We start from the raw sequence: 18319 nt of genomic DNA, 5'->3' as shown, positions 1-18319 counted from the left end.
ATTTACTAACCGTGATTTTTTGTTAATTTTTAACACCAGCTTCAACTTAATTGGACTTTGACAACCTAATTTGCACTGTTGACCGATAGCAAGTCATCTGGACAGTGCCCACCTTTAAAGGAGGTCATGTATAAAATGCTCCACTTCATTCTGCCTTATGAGACAGCCGTTGGTGGAGTATGAATAAACTGTGAACCACAGTATGTCCAGTTTGAGACTGTGCTAACAACCTTTTAATCTGCCAGATCCAACTCAGTTTCCTGTTCTCAGTAACTGTTTGATAAATGAAATGAAATTCAATCCTAAGGATAAAATTCCTGACTAGTGCTGACATGTTCTCAGCTCACAGTATTAGGGGCAGCCTCCCAGCTACAGTAGTTTTCCCAACTAGCCCTGTGAGTCCTCCTCACCAAGCTTCTTCAATCAGCTATTCTGCAAATGCAAATTAATAGTGCAACCACTTTGTGCCTTTTTAAATGTTCAGCTAAATGAACAGGCATATAGAGAACTCCTAACAGTTCAAACATACTGTTCTCTATCCAAATGGTGCATTTGGACTTAAACCTTTAATTCTAAAGGTTCAAGTCCAAATCTGCCCCTGGTGTAATTTAACAGATAAGGTAGTTATTAGTCACCCACTGAATTAAGTTTGAATGAAATTTAAATGAAACCATCAAGCTCATTTTATACTGTTTATCACAGTTTTGCTTTCTTTTGTCACCAGAATCCAGTTTCTCCTGAAACGAACATGAATTAATTTTCTCCACCACTTCTAACTCATCTATGCTATTTCATTTTGAACAGGAGATGTGACGTTAGCCAGAAACAGAAGAGAAGAGCTTATCTGAGTTGATGATTGGGTGGGGGTGGGAGTAGGTCAAGTTGAGGAGAATTTTTTGGTGATTATTTCCGCCTATTAAATTCTGCTGAGTATGAGTAAACAGAATCCTGCATCAATCTAGCACAAACCCACAGTGACACACCATATGCACCCTTGTTTGAACAAACACTGTGATTTGCCTTTGGTGTCACATCACAGCAAACACATAATAAACGGGTCAGGGCAGGACGTGTCTCAGCACTGACAGTTTAGTTAGGATTCAGCTGGAAAATCACACATATGTAAGCAGGAGAGGAGCCGACATAAACACAGGTATTATACAGTACAGGACTCAGGTGAGTTTGTCATGATTACAAGGATAGATGGAGGCAATCATACATGCGAGGGTAGAAAACATACACAAGTGAACACAGGTGCTACATAAAGTTGGCTCTGAAACATGAAGGAGTCTAACTCAACAACAGCCTAGTATTTTGCTTACTAAAAGTACATTTACTGGTTTTTCAAGTGTGTTGTGGAATGGTTTACACAGTTGTACATTACTTGGACAAGGAGAGTGGATTTTAGTCCTCAGACAACCTACTGTACCTTTGCCATATGTGGGAAGCAGTGCTAGAATACAATGATACACTTTGAAAGGTATTTAAATAAACTTAATCTACTATTGAACAGATTACTTTTGCAGCTAAATGCTGTTATGTGCTTGAGTAATATGTGTGTGGAAAAACTAAAGAGCTATGCTCCAATGTCCAAGTAAAATAGACAGAACATAATAGTAGGAATACACAGATCCATACCAAACCACACACAAACACCCACACGAGTCCCTCTCCTTCTGGTCTGGCGGTCTACATTAAAGACATGCAAGAGTATTGAAATAGGATTAACCGTTATCTTGTATTTATCTGATTAATCTGAGTGATGGTGTGCAGGTCAGGGTGTGTGTGTCAGTGTAGAATGGAACAGGATTAAAGGTGAGCTAGTTAGCACTGCAGCACATAAACATAAACGTGCAGTTCTGTCCTCAGCTGACAGCAACTTCAGTCTGAAGGTGGGAAAAGTTTGTCTGCTGCTCACTGAAAAGCAATGTGTTAGTTTAGTGTTGCCTGCCTGATTGTGTTTCACTTCTCAGATTGGCAAGGCTTTGAAATAGAGAAACAGATAAATGCGTAGGTGCCTACAAATCGTTTTATCAAATCAGAAACTTGAACTGAAAGGAATCTAAAACTGTAGTGAAGAAAATTTTAAGTTAACACTTTTGAGGCTTTAGTTATAGGATTTCAAAACAAGTCTTTCGAGGGCCCATCTCCTGCAGTCGCACAGGATGCACAAAAATGGCAGTGAAGCTGGTGCAAAGTTTGACTCATTTCCAGGGTGGTTTCCAGTCCCACAGCAGTCAAGACTGTAATACTGAGAAGAGGCAGGACGCAGTCACTTAAAAGGTTTATTCCCAGCAGGGCGGGGCTCACTGAGCTAGCTTTGGGATGTGGGAAAGAATCGCATGGAAAAGCTAAAGCAGCTGCCCACAGCAGCAAATAAAATCTAACCAGGGACATTGACACTGTACATACATGCAAGTCTGTAAGTCATCAACACACAGGTAGCACATGTGAGTCACACACACACCTGATTATGTCCACTCTAACAGACCAACAGACCCTTATTTCACCTTACAAGGCATTCAAAGCACTTATGAACTAACATGTAAACTGCAAAAACAGCAAGGGTCGCTATAATTTAAAAGCTGTGCATTAATCCATTTGATGTTGTTCTAATTTCTATATTTTGTTTTGTCTTTGTTTGCATCAATGTTTCATAAAATGTTAACGAAGTTCAACACTACTATGAGGTATGCTTAAGCTCATTTGCTTTAAAAGGGTATATGCAAACTGGTGAACAAAATAGTGAGTGAGTTGTTTTAACATAAACCTCACAACATCTCCACTACAGATAAACATGCTCTAATGCAAACTACCTTTAGTCATGCATGTCTCGGTCTCCTATTGTGTGTGTGTGTGGAAAAGCGACAAATCAATAGCCATTCTCGTCCAACACGTTCCTATCTCAATGTATGACTCAACCTCCAATTTATTCACGCCTCTACCAGCAGAAATCATCCCCTAAACAGTCTCCCACACATACAGCCAACATTACTCACTCAATTTGACTATCACTTAACTTAACAATATAAAAATGTCCCTTAACTTGCTTAATATCAGGTATTAGCCTGTTTTCGTCATAAACCTCAGTTGGAAATTGGCCATAACTGCAGATGTAGAACAATTTAATGTATTGCATGTAGATGACTTTTAATATCCACTATCCTAAGATACTTTTCCTTGCCAGAAAAATCTGACTTGGCTTTCATGTCTTGGCCAACATGTCTTGAGAAATAAGTACAAAGGCCATAAATCCACTTCTGTTGCATTACAACCTTATCATTGCTATTCCTGGCTTAGTCTAGTGTGATATCTGTGCTTAATGTTATCAGGGTGACATGTCAAAGAACTGGTCATATATTGATGCATGGTGTTCATACTGTAACCACAGCAAACTAGGAATGTCTGCCTAATGTGTATCATCAATCCAATATTGTCATATAACACACCGATATGGGTGTTAATTTGTTTTATTTATTTTAAATAGTTTCAGCAAATATGTTATCCTCAAAATAAACTATAACTTGACAATCCAAGGCGCTGTTTCTCTAGTGCAATTTTTCTAGTTTTTTTTTTTTTATAACGTTTTTAGCATCTATAGCAATGGTGGATGATGAAATGATGGTAAAACTAGATGTATGCCTAAATCCAAACTCTCTGTGTGCAGATGGCTCATGAACTACGATACCTCACTGGCTTCCCACCCACAAACCCTGCCAGCCCATTTCTTTCATTTGTACATGGTGTAAACTTCCTTTAGCATGACGACTTTCTTACCATCTGTACATGTCCACAAGTGTGATATGACGGGTTCACATTAAAAGGTTGCAAAAAGGAAATAAACTGAGCAGTTCCTATAATGCAGTTCAAATGCATAAGTGTGTGCAAGTACATTTACGTGCGAGTGGCTTTCCTGTTAAAGAGGTGATGGTGGCGGTCTGGCAAACAGCCAGGCAGTCAGGTGTATCCTATGGGTTCCTCTCACGATTCGCCCAGCATTTAGCAGAGTGACTAAATTACCAGAAAAACCTTCACCGTGTTAACAGCAGTTCCCATATCCGCTAAAACAGAAAGGAGTGCTTCTTGAAAAAAAGGGGTCCAAAGCCCAGGGGCAGTTTCTATGCGATCTCTTAGCACATTTGGTTTCACAATAATGTCTTTCACTACTTCAGTATGTGCATACTACTAAAACTAAGGAGCGGGAAAGATAAGAAATCTGCCTTGAAGGAATCTACTAACTACCATAACAATGGGAGCAAAGTCAGACTGGTATTCGATCAGATAAAACGTTAAAGATCAAGCCAGGGCCAACTTTCTTCCCAATCTGTGAAACCTTAGAATCTTAGGACAAGGTTTTATGTGCAAAAGATGTTCTTAGGGCTAGCTGGTCGGTTTGACAATATCTTAACCATCTAAAATACACACAAAACCATTTCACAAGTCCTTCTGTGTTGCTTGTGCTTACATAAATGTAGAGACTCAAGGAGAAAAAGCTTCAGCTTGAAGAAGTAGGCAGACATTTTTGGTAAGAGCTTATTTTAACCACAAACTACCCAACACCACCCTGACCACAATGATGTTACAGTCACAAACCAGAAATATCACCAAAACCCTATCAAGATTTTAAAAGCCCAGACTACAGCACTGAGTAAAAAAATCTGCTTAAAAGCAGCTGCACAACCTCAGTTCAATGGAAACATAAGCTAAATTGATCTTATTGGGGAGTATACAACATGTGGATTTGCTTTGGGGAAAAAGTATTGACAGCAAAACAATGCATGTTTGGTGCCAAGTTGGATAGTGGTGTGGACTATGCATGCTAAATATTCTGCACATTTAATTGGACCACAGCCGCCCTTAAATTCGACCTACATTATATGTCAGCTGTCTATGCTACCCTGGAGGCCTGCTTCAAAGCCAATCATCTCCAATGATAAGCTGTCATTTAAAGGAGCTTACATCACCACACTTAAAGCAGAGCGACAGGCAGCTGCATGCAGCCATCCAAAGCTGGGAGGTCCTGCCCATCAGGTGACCTTGGAGCAGGTCAGCTGTACTAACAAGCTCGACCCAGGAGGACTATCTCGCTGACTGTGCTGGCTCATTTCTTCACACTTCTCTCTGTTGGTTTCATTAACCATGTGCACCTTCCTATTGTACAGTGCTCGGCTATTTCACCTTTCTTTTAATGCTGCATAGATAATCATCAGTAAATTATAAACTAAAACTTGAGACACTTTAAGATTAGAAACAGAACTGAGATTGCAAAATAATTCAAATGGCCAATCTGCACCATCTTCCACTGGTGCCTATTCACATACTTATAGGTTACAGCCTCTATTTACTATTAATTTGCAGCCACAGCATCTCACGAAGATTGTTTCGATCATTCTTTGCCCTTATAATTTATGTTTTGGCATTAAGAGGTTGCAGTGTGTGCCAGGTGCTTCCCTTGTGTTTACCTCATACACAAGTCACACACACATTAACAGGTGGGCAGGCTTGTTGGCAAAACCTTGGTCACCCACAGAGACACTTTCTCAGGCCAGAGGCAGCTCAGAGACAGCTGACGCACAACCAGCTACTTGCATCATGTCACAGGTTACAACAAGGGATGGGATCTAGTCAGTTTCCATCCCAGTTCATCCCTCTTGTTATTAGTTGATACCCCTATAATGGGCATGAAAACAACCATTCATCTTAACACTGATTACTTATTATGCTCCACTCCCTCCTCGCTGCTAACTTTACAGCAGGTCCTCAGTCACAGGTGTGATAATCTGTGAGGTTAGCTATTTAATGAACTGTCTTAATCTGTGCCTGTCTGGCGTCTATAAAAAGACGATCCCAGCAGACTGAAGCGTTTGAAGCTGCAGGCTAAAAGCTAAATCAGTACGTGGCCATAAATTCACAGCATTGCAGTCAAAGAACGTCAGCAAGCTAATTCACAGGCGCGATAAAGTCTTAGCATCTGACACGAACAGAACGCTAAACCAAACTCCATTCAAAAATATGACGAAAATTTCGACCCACGTCCCTTTGGGTACTAGCCAAGAACAACCTAAAAAAGGCCGATGCTCAGAAATCATAGCTGCCGATATTTATTTAAAACGGCATCCTGCGAATAGGCGTCAAAGTTTTCAACTTCAGCACTTAGCTAGGTTTGATGTCTGTATCCTCTGTCGCGCTTGTGAATAGCGATAGTGGGGAATTAACTAACAGTTAAGTTAAGGAGTGACGTCCGCGACAGACAGACAGAAATAGTTTCAAAGTTTAACTAAGATGACATTTTGAACACACAGAACTGATCAGTGGCTGTTTGTGATTTGCCACAAGTCTTAACGTTGGTTTTAGCAAATAAAAACAGTTTTTAACGGGCGCTACAGCGTTAAATTGCCCCATTTTTGAATGGCATTTGGTTTAGCGTTTTTTTTTTTTTTTTTTTTTTTGGTCGCCATATGGCACACACCATGGCTTCCAGCCCACTCTCTCAAGCATGCTGCTGTGTCAGAACTTAACTTCACTGTAGAAACTTCCCAAATAGCCTAACAAAACACAGCGATTACACGTTAACGTTAAGGAAAGTTAACGTTAGCGGCTAGCAACAGCACTTCACAGAATGATGACAGTTGCTAATTTAACTTTTGCCAAACTTATAAAAACATACCTTCACTCAAAACAGCCGAGGTTAAAACGATGTGGCAGACGCTCTCTGACTGGGCTCCTGTCGTCCACACACTAGTGGAGATGTGATTGCACTAGTCAGTCAGTGACCGGTGTCTGTCGGTAAGTGCCGTCCTGCCGGTTCCTCCACCACTCCCAGTCCAGACCACAGCAGCGCTCCCAGTCCCTCAGAGGGACAGGGCCGCCTCAGCACGCCGCGCCTCCTCTTTCTGCTCCACTCATACTGTCAGACGGTGGTTATTAATATGTCAGTGATGATGTGACAGGCAGTGGTGTTCATATGAAACACAGCCGGACTATCCTAAACTATGGGAGTGGTGTGGTAGTTTCCCCCTTCCTTTTCTTTCACTGGAGGACGGCACTGCCCTGTTAGACCAGGAAGTTCACCAAAACACATTTATACGGCAAATAACTCGATAATTGTATTATCCTTTTCGCTGCAGGACAAATAAACAAATCCAGTTTCTCAACATAGCCAATTTGTGCTACACTAAAGTGGAATCATATACAGAAACACATCAGCCCGGCTCTTGCATGTTAGACAAACTGCATTCAAAAAAATTTAAATTCATATTTAATACTAATCTCAAAACTGAAAGACTTGACTAATTTGACAAATTCAAAGCCTGACCAAGTCAGCACTGTTCAGAGGTGAAAACGGCACCCGCAAATATTTATACAAACAAACAATAAACTTTTACAACTGCAATATCTGAGTGATAACGTTAAAGCCTGCCTATGAGGTGCAAACATGTAAAACGTATAAATAACCCAAAATATGAATGGAGAATGGCACCAGAAGTGTGTCTCTTCCAAAAATCTGTGTGCCCAACACAATTAAGATGTAAATGACCACACAGTAAAAATGAAGTGCAGGGGATGAGTGAAACTGCCCCTAACTGGTTATATCAGCTTTTAAAGAGTTCTTGTACCCTCTACTGTCAATAAAGGTGCCACTGCACCTTAAGACTGCAGCACAGAGTTCAGTCCCCTCCTGAGTAACTGACCAGCTGCCTTTAGTGTGGGGGTGAGGCAATAGTTAGCAACTCTGAGCTGAAAAATGTTTATCAATAATGAATTAACATTTTCTTATTCTTATAGCAGCAATGGAGGAACCAGGAAGCCTTGGAGGATTTTCCCAGTCAGTGGAACAGTTTCACTTCTCATCATTCTCTTACTCCTATAAAATTTACAGTGACAGAAATAATGAGGTCATAGCTTTATTCTCAAGCTTTTATTTCTACCTATTTATTCTAATCTATTAATAATAGTATTCCTAGATGTGTGGGTCCTTCACAGACTCCACTGTACTTGTATGTGGGATATTAATGACAAAATCGAGAAAATAAAGCAGTTTCTCTGCCTCTTTAAACATTCTTGCAACATGTGTCCTGTCCATGAAGGTGACCTCGACCAGCTTCGTCAGCTGATTGTTAGTGCTCAAACTGCTGTAATATGACTGCACTGCCAGAGGGGGGAGTGATCGATTCAACCTCGAACAACCCCCCCCCCTCCCTCACACAGGTCGTATCCTGTTGACAAGGCAGTGTTAAACACACAGACTGTGCTGGACAGAAAGTCGTGACACCAGCCCCCTCACCTCCACTCCCAAATCCTTACCCTCCCCACTTTACTTCTGAGAAACCAAAACTAGGAGGCGCTGTCAAAGCTGAGCCACACACACTTTCCACTTCACTCCACCTTATTTTTCTTTTGTCTTCCTCCACCTTAGTTACAAGAACATCACCTGATTTCAATGTGTGCATCATTTCTGGGAATAACATAATAATGCAGGTTAAAGATCCTTTTATTGTCCCTATATATCTAACAAACAAACAGCCCTGACACACACACATGGACACCTTTCATCCAGAGAGGCGATGCGATTTGACCTTGGAGGAATGTGTGAAGGGGGAAAAAATTAAGCTGTGTACTGGAATGTCTTTGTCGCTTCCTCTCGTCCAGGCTGCAGTACATTCCTCACCTCCCCAATCATCACTGACCGGCACTCAGCAGGCTGCATTAAGTGCACCACATTGCTTTTACTACACATCCTAATCCAGTAATGTCAGGCCATGCTTAACTGTACCGAATGGACCATGGGAGGAGCCCATTCTCTTCATTCTTTGCACACAATATCATGTATATACAGTAGACTTCAGACACAAGCTGTCTTTATCACTACTTCCTATTACTTAAACCTACAATAACTTCATTATTATTGTGATTTTGCTACTTGGGTAGAGTGGAAACAAGCTGTAAACCTTGACCCAGGCACATTTCAAGTTATTAACACATCCAGAAGCTATATTAGCATTTACCTGCAGATGTTGAATACTACACTATGGACAAGAACTAGTTGCTAAATTTATTGACTGCAGTTTTGTGCAGATGTGAGAGTATGCAAAAAATAAGGTTGCAGGCCTCACTCTGCAGGGCAATTGTAGAGTCTGTGATTCTATGTGGGTTCATCACTAAGAGACATGATTTCAGAATTTGTGCTATTTGATGATATGCTATTGTTAATGTAAAAATATTGATTACAGCCGATTCAAAATGCAGCAGCCTGTGGGGCTGCATTGGATTCTGGCCTGTTGAGGCTGCAGCTAGAGCAGTAATCATTATCTCTAACATGACTAACGACCTGAAATCTCTATAATCATTTATCCTGTGGGGCTAAAACAGGACCAGACTTGTACAGCTGATGTTTCAAATGTTCTGCTATGTAATCCAGTTGTATCTGAAATGAAAATATGCTGCTGTCACAATGAGTTTAAATAAGGAAATTCATCATACATGATCAAAGTATGTGTCAAGGTTGACGTTATGTTAAATCTGGAAAGTTTTGTGAATTTTAAACTTGTAAAAATGTTTCTTATCTGTTCTCCTTATCAGCAGGACTCTTAGCATGTTACACAGTTAGTCTCAATAAATCTAACTGGAGTATGTTGCCTAAATCATATCCTCTTTATATAAAAATGAATGAATAAAGTATTTAAAGTATTTATATCACATTATTTGGAAATGTTTTGTATTTGTAACTTGAAATGATTCTTGTTATTCTGAGAGCACTGCTCAATGCCAAATCACCATTTAATCAGTGAAATTTACATGTCAGACATTTTCTGAAACAATTTACAGTTCTTAAAATGTTGGTTAATGTTTTCGACATCGTCCCTGTGGGTGCTGAACCCACATAACCCCAGCTGTTACAGCATCTATTTCTACCCACTGAGCTGCATTAAAAACCCACTGGAATGAAGGATGAGTGGAAAAATCTGACTCCAGATCTGGCCTCAGACCTGACCATAGTGTGTGAACTGACCTTGCAGTTGTGGCAGCAGCTTTCACCATTCTTCCCCGGAGAAAGGATGATTTCCCCCGTTGGGATCAGCTGGATTGTCAACTCCATCATCGCTGCCCTTTTCTCTTCTTTTTTCTCTTTCTCTTTTTCTTTTGACTCTGTTTTGTTCTTGGTAGTATTCCTCTTCTACTGGGACAGGAGTAAAAGTATTCAACCTCTCCCCCGTCAGGTTCGTTGGCAAATCCTTACGTCAGACAGAAAGAGATCATCCCAAGAGATCCCTGAAAACAAAAATGAATCAAAATACTTTACTTCAATCCGAATACATGAAAGTAAATGTAAATCGATGTCAGTGCAGAGATTTAGAGAAGGGGTGTTACCTGTTGCAGAGCGGAGAGGCACAGTGAGGCCAGCTTCCCCTCACTGCAGCCAGAGGATGTTGCCTCTCTGGCTCAGGGATCATGGGGAGGATATGGATCTCAGCTCCGCTCAAGATGGATGTCACATGTAGAGGATATGTGTCTTTTGTCTTATTCAAATGTGTGTGTGTGTGTGCTCACAGGGAGTGTTAAACACATTGGTGTCCTACATGAAAACATTAAATCATGCTTGATTTGATTTCTTCTTCTTTTTTTTAACACCAAATACTAATAAAGGAAGCGCAATTTAAATTATACAACTCTGTCTATCCATAACATTTAGTTATTTTATATCATTTGTTCTCTATTTTTACAACTTAACCATTCATTTAAATTTTACTACTTTTTTACCCATCATTTTTCTTTATTATTATTATTATTATTATTAATAATAATTATAATAATAATACTCATAGTCACTGCAGAAGTACTACCTGAGGTACAAATACCTTACAGGTCTAGTTGATTTTGTTATTTCCTCTTGGCTCCTATTTAATAATTGATGGCTCAACTTACATACACACAGGACTCGTCTGAAAAGGGTTTCCTTCGAAACCCAGCATCCTGCCTCAGATATTCCCAGATCTCACCCATTAAACTGAGCGTGTATGTAACGCTCGTGTGTATTATGGACTCCACTTGTGCCTTCCTTAGGATATACGAGAAGGAGACACGTGTGTACACAACACTCTTTCTAAAAACAAATAAGGGACTTGTGCTCTCCTAGCAGTGTGTTTCCTGTCTCTGAGGACTGGACTAACCAGGATTTTGGCACTTCAGCAGCAGTCACAATATTGATAGAAGGGTGACTTCTAGGGCGACAGGTAAAATGTGACAGTGCAGCCAAATGGTTCTTTTTAACAATAACTAAATAAATTTAAAAAAACAATGCACAAACAGCTTTAGTCCATCACAGCATTTAAATGACCTCTCTGACCTGTCTGATGAGTCCTCATCCCTCCCGTTTGCTCACAGTCAGTACTGTACTGGACACATTCCATTACTTTTAAATGTTTACTTATGCAATTTGGCTTGTGTGAGCGTTTTATTGGAATTTGTGGGATGAAATTCGGTCTGGCAGCACAATAAGGGCTCTAAAATAAATGACTCAATTAAAAGAACAGTTTATTCAAACTCGGACTACTGACTGCAATATCTGCAGCATCTCTGCAGATTTCATGTTCGTCTCAGTGCTGGTTTCTTGGGCAGACTCAGAAACACTCAAATCTATCTTGTCTGAATAAATATTAAATGAGCAGCAGTATCTAAAAAAAGAATACTTGAACTTGCATTTTCTACAAAAAAAGGTCTGTCTTTCAATGTGAGTACGGCACAGGATCTCTGTGTACTGTGTAGAGGGGCATCACAGGCTGCCGGTGAGAGAAGGGAAGTGACAGACACACATATCCTTTGACCTCTGACCCCAGCTGGAGGCATTCCTGACAGCAATGGCATCAACAGGAAACCCACACACACACACACACACAGATACACATTTAAATACTCTGCAGCCTTGGACCAGAAGGCCAAGTTCTATTTTAAAATAAAAAACACATAGTTTAGATGTGATTGATCTCCATGATAAGCACACAATTGTTTCTTAAAGCAGAATGAAAGTGAAATAAATCAACACAACCACAAGCACAGATAGTAGTTAGATATAAAAGGAGAACACGCAGATTCTTTCTTTTGCTGTAAATTCACAGTCAAACTTTCAAACATTCCCAGTAATCTTGTTTGGTGATTTGTTTTATGGTTTCTGTACACACAACTCAATACCAGCTACCTGATGCCAAAAAAGCAGCGTTAACAGTGAAGAATTCTGATCCAAGTTTGAGTCTGGAAGGAAAAGATTGCACTTATTGTAAATCGCGTCACTGAATGATTCTTTTCATTTCCTGTGGAGAAATACTCTTTACCAGAGGTTACAGCAATGAATGACAAGTGCCACTTTTTAGTGGTGCTTCACAAAGGAATCTACTATTTGCCTCTGCGTGTACGTATATGTGCGGCTGAGTGTGTGTCATCGTGTTTCCTTTGCTTCACTGCCCTGAAGATGAGTCATGGTGAGATGAGGGAGGTACAGTAGTTCCTGCAAGAGACTCTGTCACCAACTATTACTATTATTTCAGCATTTCCATTAGAATTGTACTGTTAGGAGGTTAGGAGATTAATTTAGATATTGATTTGGTTTAAATGATTGGATTCATTTTTTTTAATAATGTAAATAAAAAGTGGGTTAATCCTTTTAAACCAAGTGTAGGTCAAGGTGCAGCCCACCTTACTAACCAGGGGTATTTGTACCCTCAGGGTGTAGATAATATATGCATTTGCCTGTAGGTACATAAAAAAATTGAAGAGAAAATCCTCAAACGTAATTTGTTGGTAAAGCTGAGCATGCAGTGTGATAATTCACAGTGTAATGGATTAAAGAAGGTCATGGATAATTGATAAAAATAGTTTGTTAATGTATCACATCCATATTTTATAATTCTAAAAGGTTGAAATACATAAACTAATGGACAAATGGTAGAAACGCCTAAAGGTTAGTCACAAGTCCAGAACATTAGGCAAGAAATCTAGTTAGCAAGTGAGCAGGTAAGTCTAAGCATGTGTAAATGTTTAACATATTTAAATTAGTATTTTTATTATTGAAAGAGTAAATGTTAAAATAATGAATCAAACTGTCTTTCTCTCATGATTAAAAACAACAAATACACAAGAGAAACTTGGACAGTCTATCTAACATGGTATAGTGCAGTGTCATTTAATGGGACTCCCAGAAACAAAAATAAAGGGTAAAAGTACAAAACGACCACCTAATAATGAATAAAACACAAGAGGTGGACTGTGAGGCCATAACTGAACTCTAGACTCTGAACTCCACAGTTCCACAGACAAAGGGCACTTAGGCACCACAGTACATGGAGATTTGAAGGGCGTGGGGCAGAACACACTGAGTTGTAGTTCATAGGTTCATGCTGCTATATATTTGTGGTACAGTCCTGTAACCAGATACCACATGCAGACTGAGCCCAGACCAGATCAGACCAGGGCTGAGTAAATCTCACAAGTGTGGCCTGAAAATAAACCGGTCTATTTATAACTGCTGTCTCTGCAGCAGAAGAGGAAATTCATAATATTTCATTGACGTTTGTTCCCTGGGTCCCACTCTGCGAGCTTGCTCCAACAACAGAACACCGCTGCAGTTTCCACTTTCCACAGGAAGGCAGAGGAAGTAAGAGGACGCCGATTAGGCTGCAGATCTAGAAGAGAAGGCCACTGACTCTTCAACCAGAACACACCCTCTGGAGAACAGAGTCCTCATGTGTAATAAATGGAAGGTTAAGCTATGTTTCCCCACAGCACATCCACCACCATCTCCTGTGGAAATAATGGAGATTGTTTTAGGGTGAGTGATGTATTTTCAGATTAGCTGGAACCTGCTGCCATCTTCAGGTTTCATGTTACAACAGGTTGCACAATGCAGGAAAAACCATAAAGCCCCATGGTAACCAGTCTGAAAACCCAGGCTAACAACACAGGCTCACGAGGGACGTTTTAGTTTAGACAGAACAAGTTGTGCAGCATGACTGACCAAAATGTAATTTAACATTAAATACAAAAGAACACTGACAACACAGCTCTGTATACACACTTCATGCCAGGCTCTCTAAAGCACTGCTCCCAAACCTTTGTTGTCCCCACAGCCATTTTGGGTAACTCGTTATTTCTTGAGCTTCTACTGAAAACTCATTACATTTAATTTTGATCTAACAATTCTTTAAAAATAGATATTGTCATTTCATGTCAAGTTTCCATTTAACCATTTCAACCATTTATCCATTACCTTTATATCATCTATGTAACTATTTTAACATTTGAATTATTTTTTACATTAGTTTTCAATTTAAATGGTTTATCAACACCTTTAACAACAGTTAACTGTTTCAACTTTAGCCAGAGTATTAATCATCTTTAATGATGATGACTATCAATTTAAGTAACCAATTACCTTTCATTTTAAACCTATTTCAACTTTATTATCACGTAAAATTAGTCACATATTTCAACATTAACTCATTTATCCTTTTGCTCAAATGTTAACTAACTATTCATCGATTTCTTTTAACATTAGCAACCTTTACTATAAAGGAAGACCAAAGGTTGGTAAGTGAGAGACATCAATAAATGTCATTAATTCGTTTTTTTAAAGTGTGTTTTTTGTAATAGATTTCTACGTCCTTCTATTCTGTGTCTGCTGTTTCTTAAAACTGATTCCTGACTTGTGTAATTCTGTGACCTTAACTTCTAGAGGTTGCCTTTATAAATGTCCCCCTAAAACTCTATTTGTTTAATTTTAGCTTAAAGTAAATGTGCGTTTCATCACATTACCACAGAACTCTCTCTGTAAATGTAAAACTGTAGAGTGCTTTAAGGGGAATAACTAATTTACTGCTGGGTCCATTAATATATATTCTGTATAATTTGTGCTCAGTATTGTGTCAGTGTTTGCCCTGCAGTCTGATACTAGTTATGCAAGCTGTTAATTTGGCAGACACACGTTGGTGTTTACATCTTTTAAACGTAATTTATATGTCCCAAGTAGTCATTTTGATTTATGTCTACAACATATTTACTACATCTTGCCAGATTAGTAATTTATAGCATCCCAATATCTGTGTGATCTCTACATTTACCCTCTCTTGTTGTGTGACCTGCAGAGGGCACCAGAGGAGCTGCTGCACTACTAACCATCCAGTAAGGATGATAAAGTCTAGTCTGCTCATGTGGCTGTATGACAATATAAATGTCAGTGGGGAAGCAACCGTTCACTTAGGTAAAAGTAGCAGCACCATGGTTCATTAATACTCTGTTGCAAGTAAAAGTATTTTGACCCATAATAATATATCATAATTTGTAATTTGGTGGTTACATTTTGTTATAAAAATCTAAATTTGCATCTGCTCTATTAAAAGTAATGATAACAAAATAATATATAATAATATATATATATATATATATACTTAAATAAATAATAAAAGTAAAGTGTTTGATGTTTGTCTGATATTTCAGTGTTTCCTGTATTAAGTATGATGAGATTGAATTTATGATGTTGATCTCAGCAGAACTGTCACTGACAAGAATACGTCTTACAAAATATTGAGTTAGTAGTGACAAGATCAATGACACTCGATTGTAAAAAAAGATAATTGAATGTAATGTGAAAAAAAGAAACCTTCTAAAAATGCATAAGCAAACTACTACATAGGCTAAAAGGGAATTGGAGGTTTGTAAATTGAGACAAATGTGAACAAACTCAGATCTAAAAATCCAAAATATTATGACTGTATGAAAATCCACAAACCTATTTAACCTGCTGTTCCTTTTCTCTGTATTTCTAATGCGTCCTTATTTGCCACAGTGGAGTTTTGAGGTTAAGTACAAGGATTAGATTTCAGAAATATTCTATCACAAACACCTGGACTTAATTTGGTGAAAATCCATGAAGTCATTGTTGAGAACTTTCATTCAAAAGCACACATATCAGTGTCATGGTGGGAAAAAGCCAAAGCGTCCACCAAAGTCAATAGTATTCATCCTCTGGGAACCTTGACTGTCTTAAATTTCATCTAGTAGGATGAATGTTGAGATGTTTAAGTCTGGATCAAAGTGTCTTGGTGGTATTTGAATAAATACAATACAGTTCATCCTCTTGGAAACATAAACATACATAAATAAAAATAGATAATGAGCTATAAAACATACAACAAAAGTCACATACTTTGATGCAGAATGATAATATTGTTTGAGGTATCAAGCAATATCATGGAAGATGCATCCATCATCCTCTCAAACCATCCCACCACCTGTTCTTCTGATCCTATCCCCTCCACTCTCCTTCAAACCACTGCATCCACAGTAATCCCAGTTTTTACACAAGTCATTCACACATCTCTCACACCAAACACCTTTTCCACCTCATTTAAACAGGTCCAAATCACCCCACTTCTTAAATAAAACAACTCTTGACCCCTCCCTTCTGGTGAATTACAGGGCTGTCTCTCTTCTTCCATTCCTGACCAAGACCTTTGAACGAGCAGTCTTCAATCATCTGACTGACTTTCTTTCTAGGAATATCCTCCTAGATGTCAACTAGTCTGGTTTCAAGAGTGGTGACTCCACAGAAACTGCACTCCTAAAGGTTGTGGAATCCCTGCAAGTTACTAAACCTGCTGCTCAATTTTCTGTCCTAATTCTACTTGATTTATCTGCAGCCTTTGACACAGTCAACCATCAGATCCTCCCTTCTACACTTTGTGATTTGAGCATCACTGGGACAGCTCTGGCATAGCTTAAGTTCTACCTGTCTGGACGTACCTTCAAGGTATCTTGGCAGGGGTAGGTTTTTAACTCTCACTGCCTCTCCACTGGCGTGCCGCAGGGCGCAGTTCTTGGTCCTCTACTTTTTTCCATCTATACTACATCCCTATTTTCCATCATCCAGTTGCATGGTTTTTACTATCATTGTTATGCTGACGACACACAGCTCTTCCTGTAATTTCCACCAGATGACTCCATTGTCTCACTACGCATCTCTGCATGCCTGGTTGAGAGAGACGCATCTTCAGCCCAACCTCTCCAAGACAGAAGTTCTTGTCTTCCCAGCCAGACCTTTAATAAAACACATCAGCATCAACATAGAGTCTAGAGCATTTTACTTAATAGTTCTTCTTAGTCCATGGCTTAGATATTTGCTTGCTTTGTACCTCCCTTGGATAAAAATGTCAAATAACTAAATGTAAAAGTAAATGTAGGAAAAAGGTGAAATGGAAAAGGCCTAATCTCTGATTGTATCCTGTTTTTTAAACATCATGTTAACATACCTTTTAGATTTGTTCAAATATGCCGTGAAATGTTGGCTTGCTAACCAAGGTTAGTGTTGTGGATCCTTCGGGGAACTATAAATACCCATAGCATATCCCTTGCCACGACCCACAGAGATCTAGCAGCTAATGAAAGGTCACAAGGTCACTCAGATGGATCCTGATCAGATGTGTTGATCAGTGTCTCCTCAGCAGCAGATGCAAACAGCCATCGAAAGCTGAAGCATTTTACACTGCAGGAAGGAAGTTGCTTTGACTGTTAGCATGTTCTGCCTGCTGACGGCCTGACAGGCTCCTCCGCTTTCACCTATGAGTCTAAATTTAGTCTATGCACTGAGCTCAGGTTGTTATTATGGGTGGTGTAACAGTAGAATAGGCGGCAACTGCTACAGCGGTTGCAAGAACTGAAACCCTGGAGGTAAAAGGTTAGGTTCTTGGGGTCCTCTCAGAATGAACATATATGACTACTTCAACACACCTAGAGGGGTATTTTATCAAACATACAACCAATTACCTGTAACAACCAAGTAAAAACATAATTTTATAAATGTATCAACAATCTAAAACTAAAATCTCTCTTCTACAGAAGTCTTCAGAGCCTTAGTTTGAGTGCTTCATATTGTGGTTAGGTGCATCCTGTTTACTTTTATTTAACTTTCTCACACTTGACTGCACCTAGTTGTAGGAGCACACACCTTTTAAAAGCCTTTGTTACATTTCATTGATCATAGTCTTTTTTCTTTAATTATTCCGAGTGCATTTCGAGGCATCTCGACTTTCTAACCATATGTACAGCACTTTGAATTGCAGGAATTGGAACAAAATACAACATGTTATAAAAATAAAGTTTGATTAAAAGGGGCGTTAACAAAGTACTTCATTTTTATTGTTTTTTTTTTTTTTTTTTTTTTTTGCCTAAATACAAAAGAGACATAATGGGTAATTTCGTCTAAACTGAAACTGTGTTTGTCTAAGTTTGCTGTGTTCATAGCCTACCTTTTCATTCTCCTTGTCAATATATGTTG

General features: G+C 39.1%; 1 protein-coding gene across 3 annotated transcripts in view; it reads right to left on the bottom strand.

The window, feature by feature from the left end:
* The window catches only part of LOC113166643 (unconventional myosin-Ic), a 46968-nt gene extending 36699 nt beyond the window's left edge, over positions 1-10269 (bottom strand). The window contains exon 1 of one of the 3 annotated variants that reach the window (XM_026366769.1): positions 10010-10269. In XM_026366769.1, coding sequence (XP_026222554.1) covers positions 10010-10099 — 90 coding nt within the window. In that variant the 5' untranslated portion in view covers positions 10100-10269. Of the gene's footprint in view, positions 1-6667; positions 6993-10009 lie in introns of those variants that run through there. The other 2 variants (XM_026366773.1, XM_026366780.1) reach the window with 2 other exon arrangements.
* Between the last annotated feature and the right edge of the window lie 8050 nt (positions 10270-18319).

The sequence above is a fragment of the Anabas testudineus genome, chromosome 13 (genome assembly GCF_900324465.2).
Source record: "Anabas testudineus chromosome 13, fAnaTes1.2, whole genome shotgun sequence".
In the NCBI taxonomy this organism is placed as follows: domain Eukaryota; kingdom Metazoa; phylum Chordata; class Actinopteri; order Anabantiformes; family Anabantidae; genus Anabas; species Anabas testudineus.
This window is presented reverse-complemented; position numbering and strand designations above follow the sequence as displayed.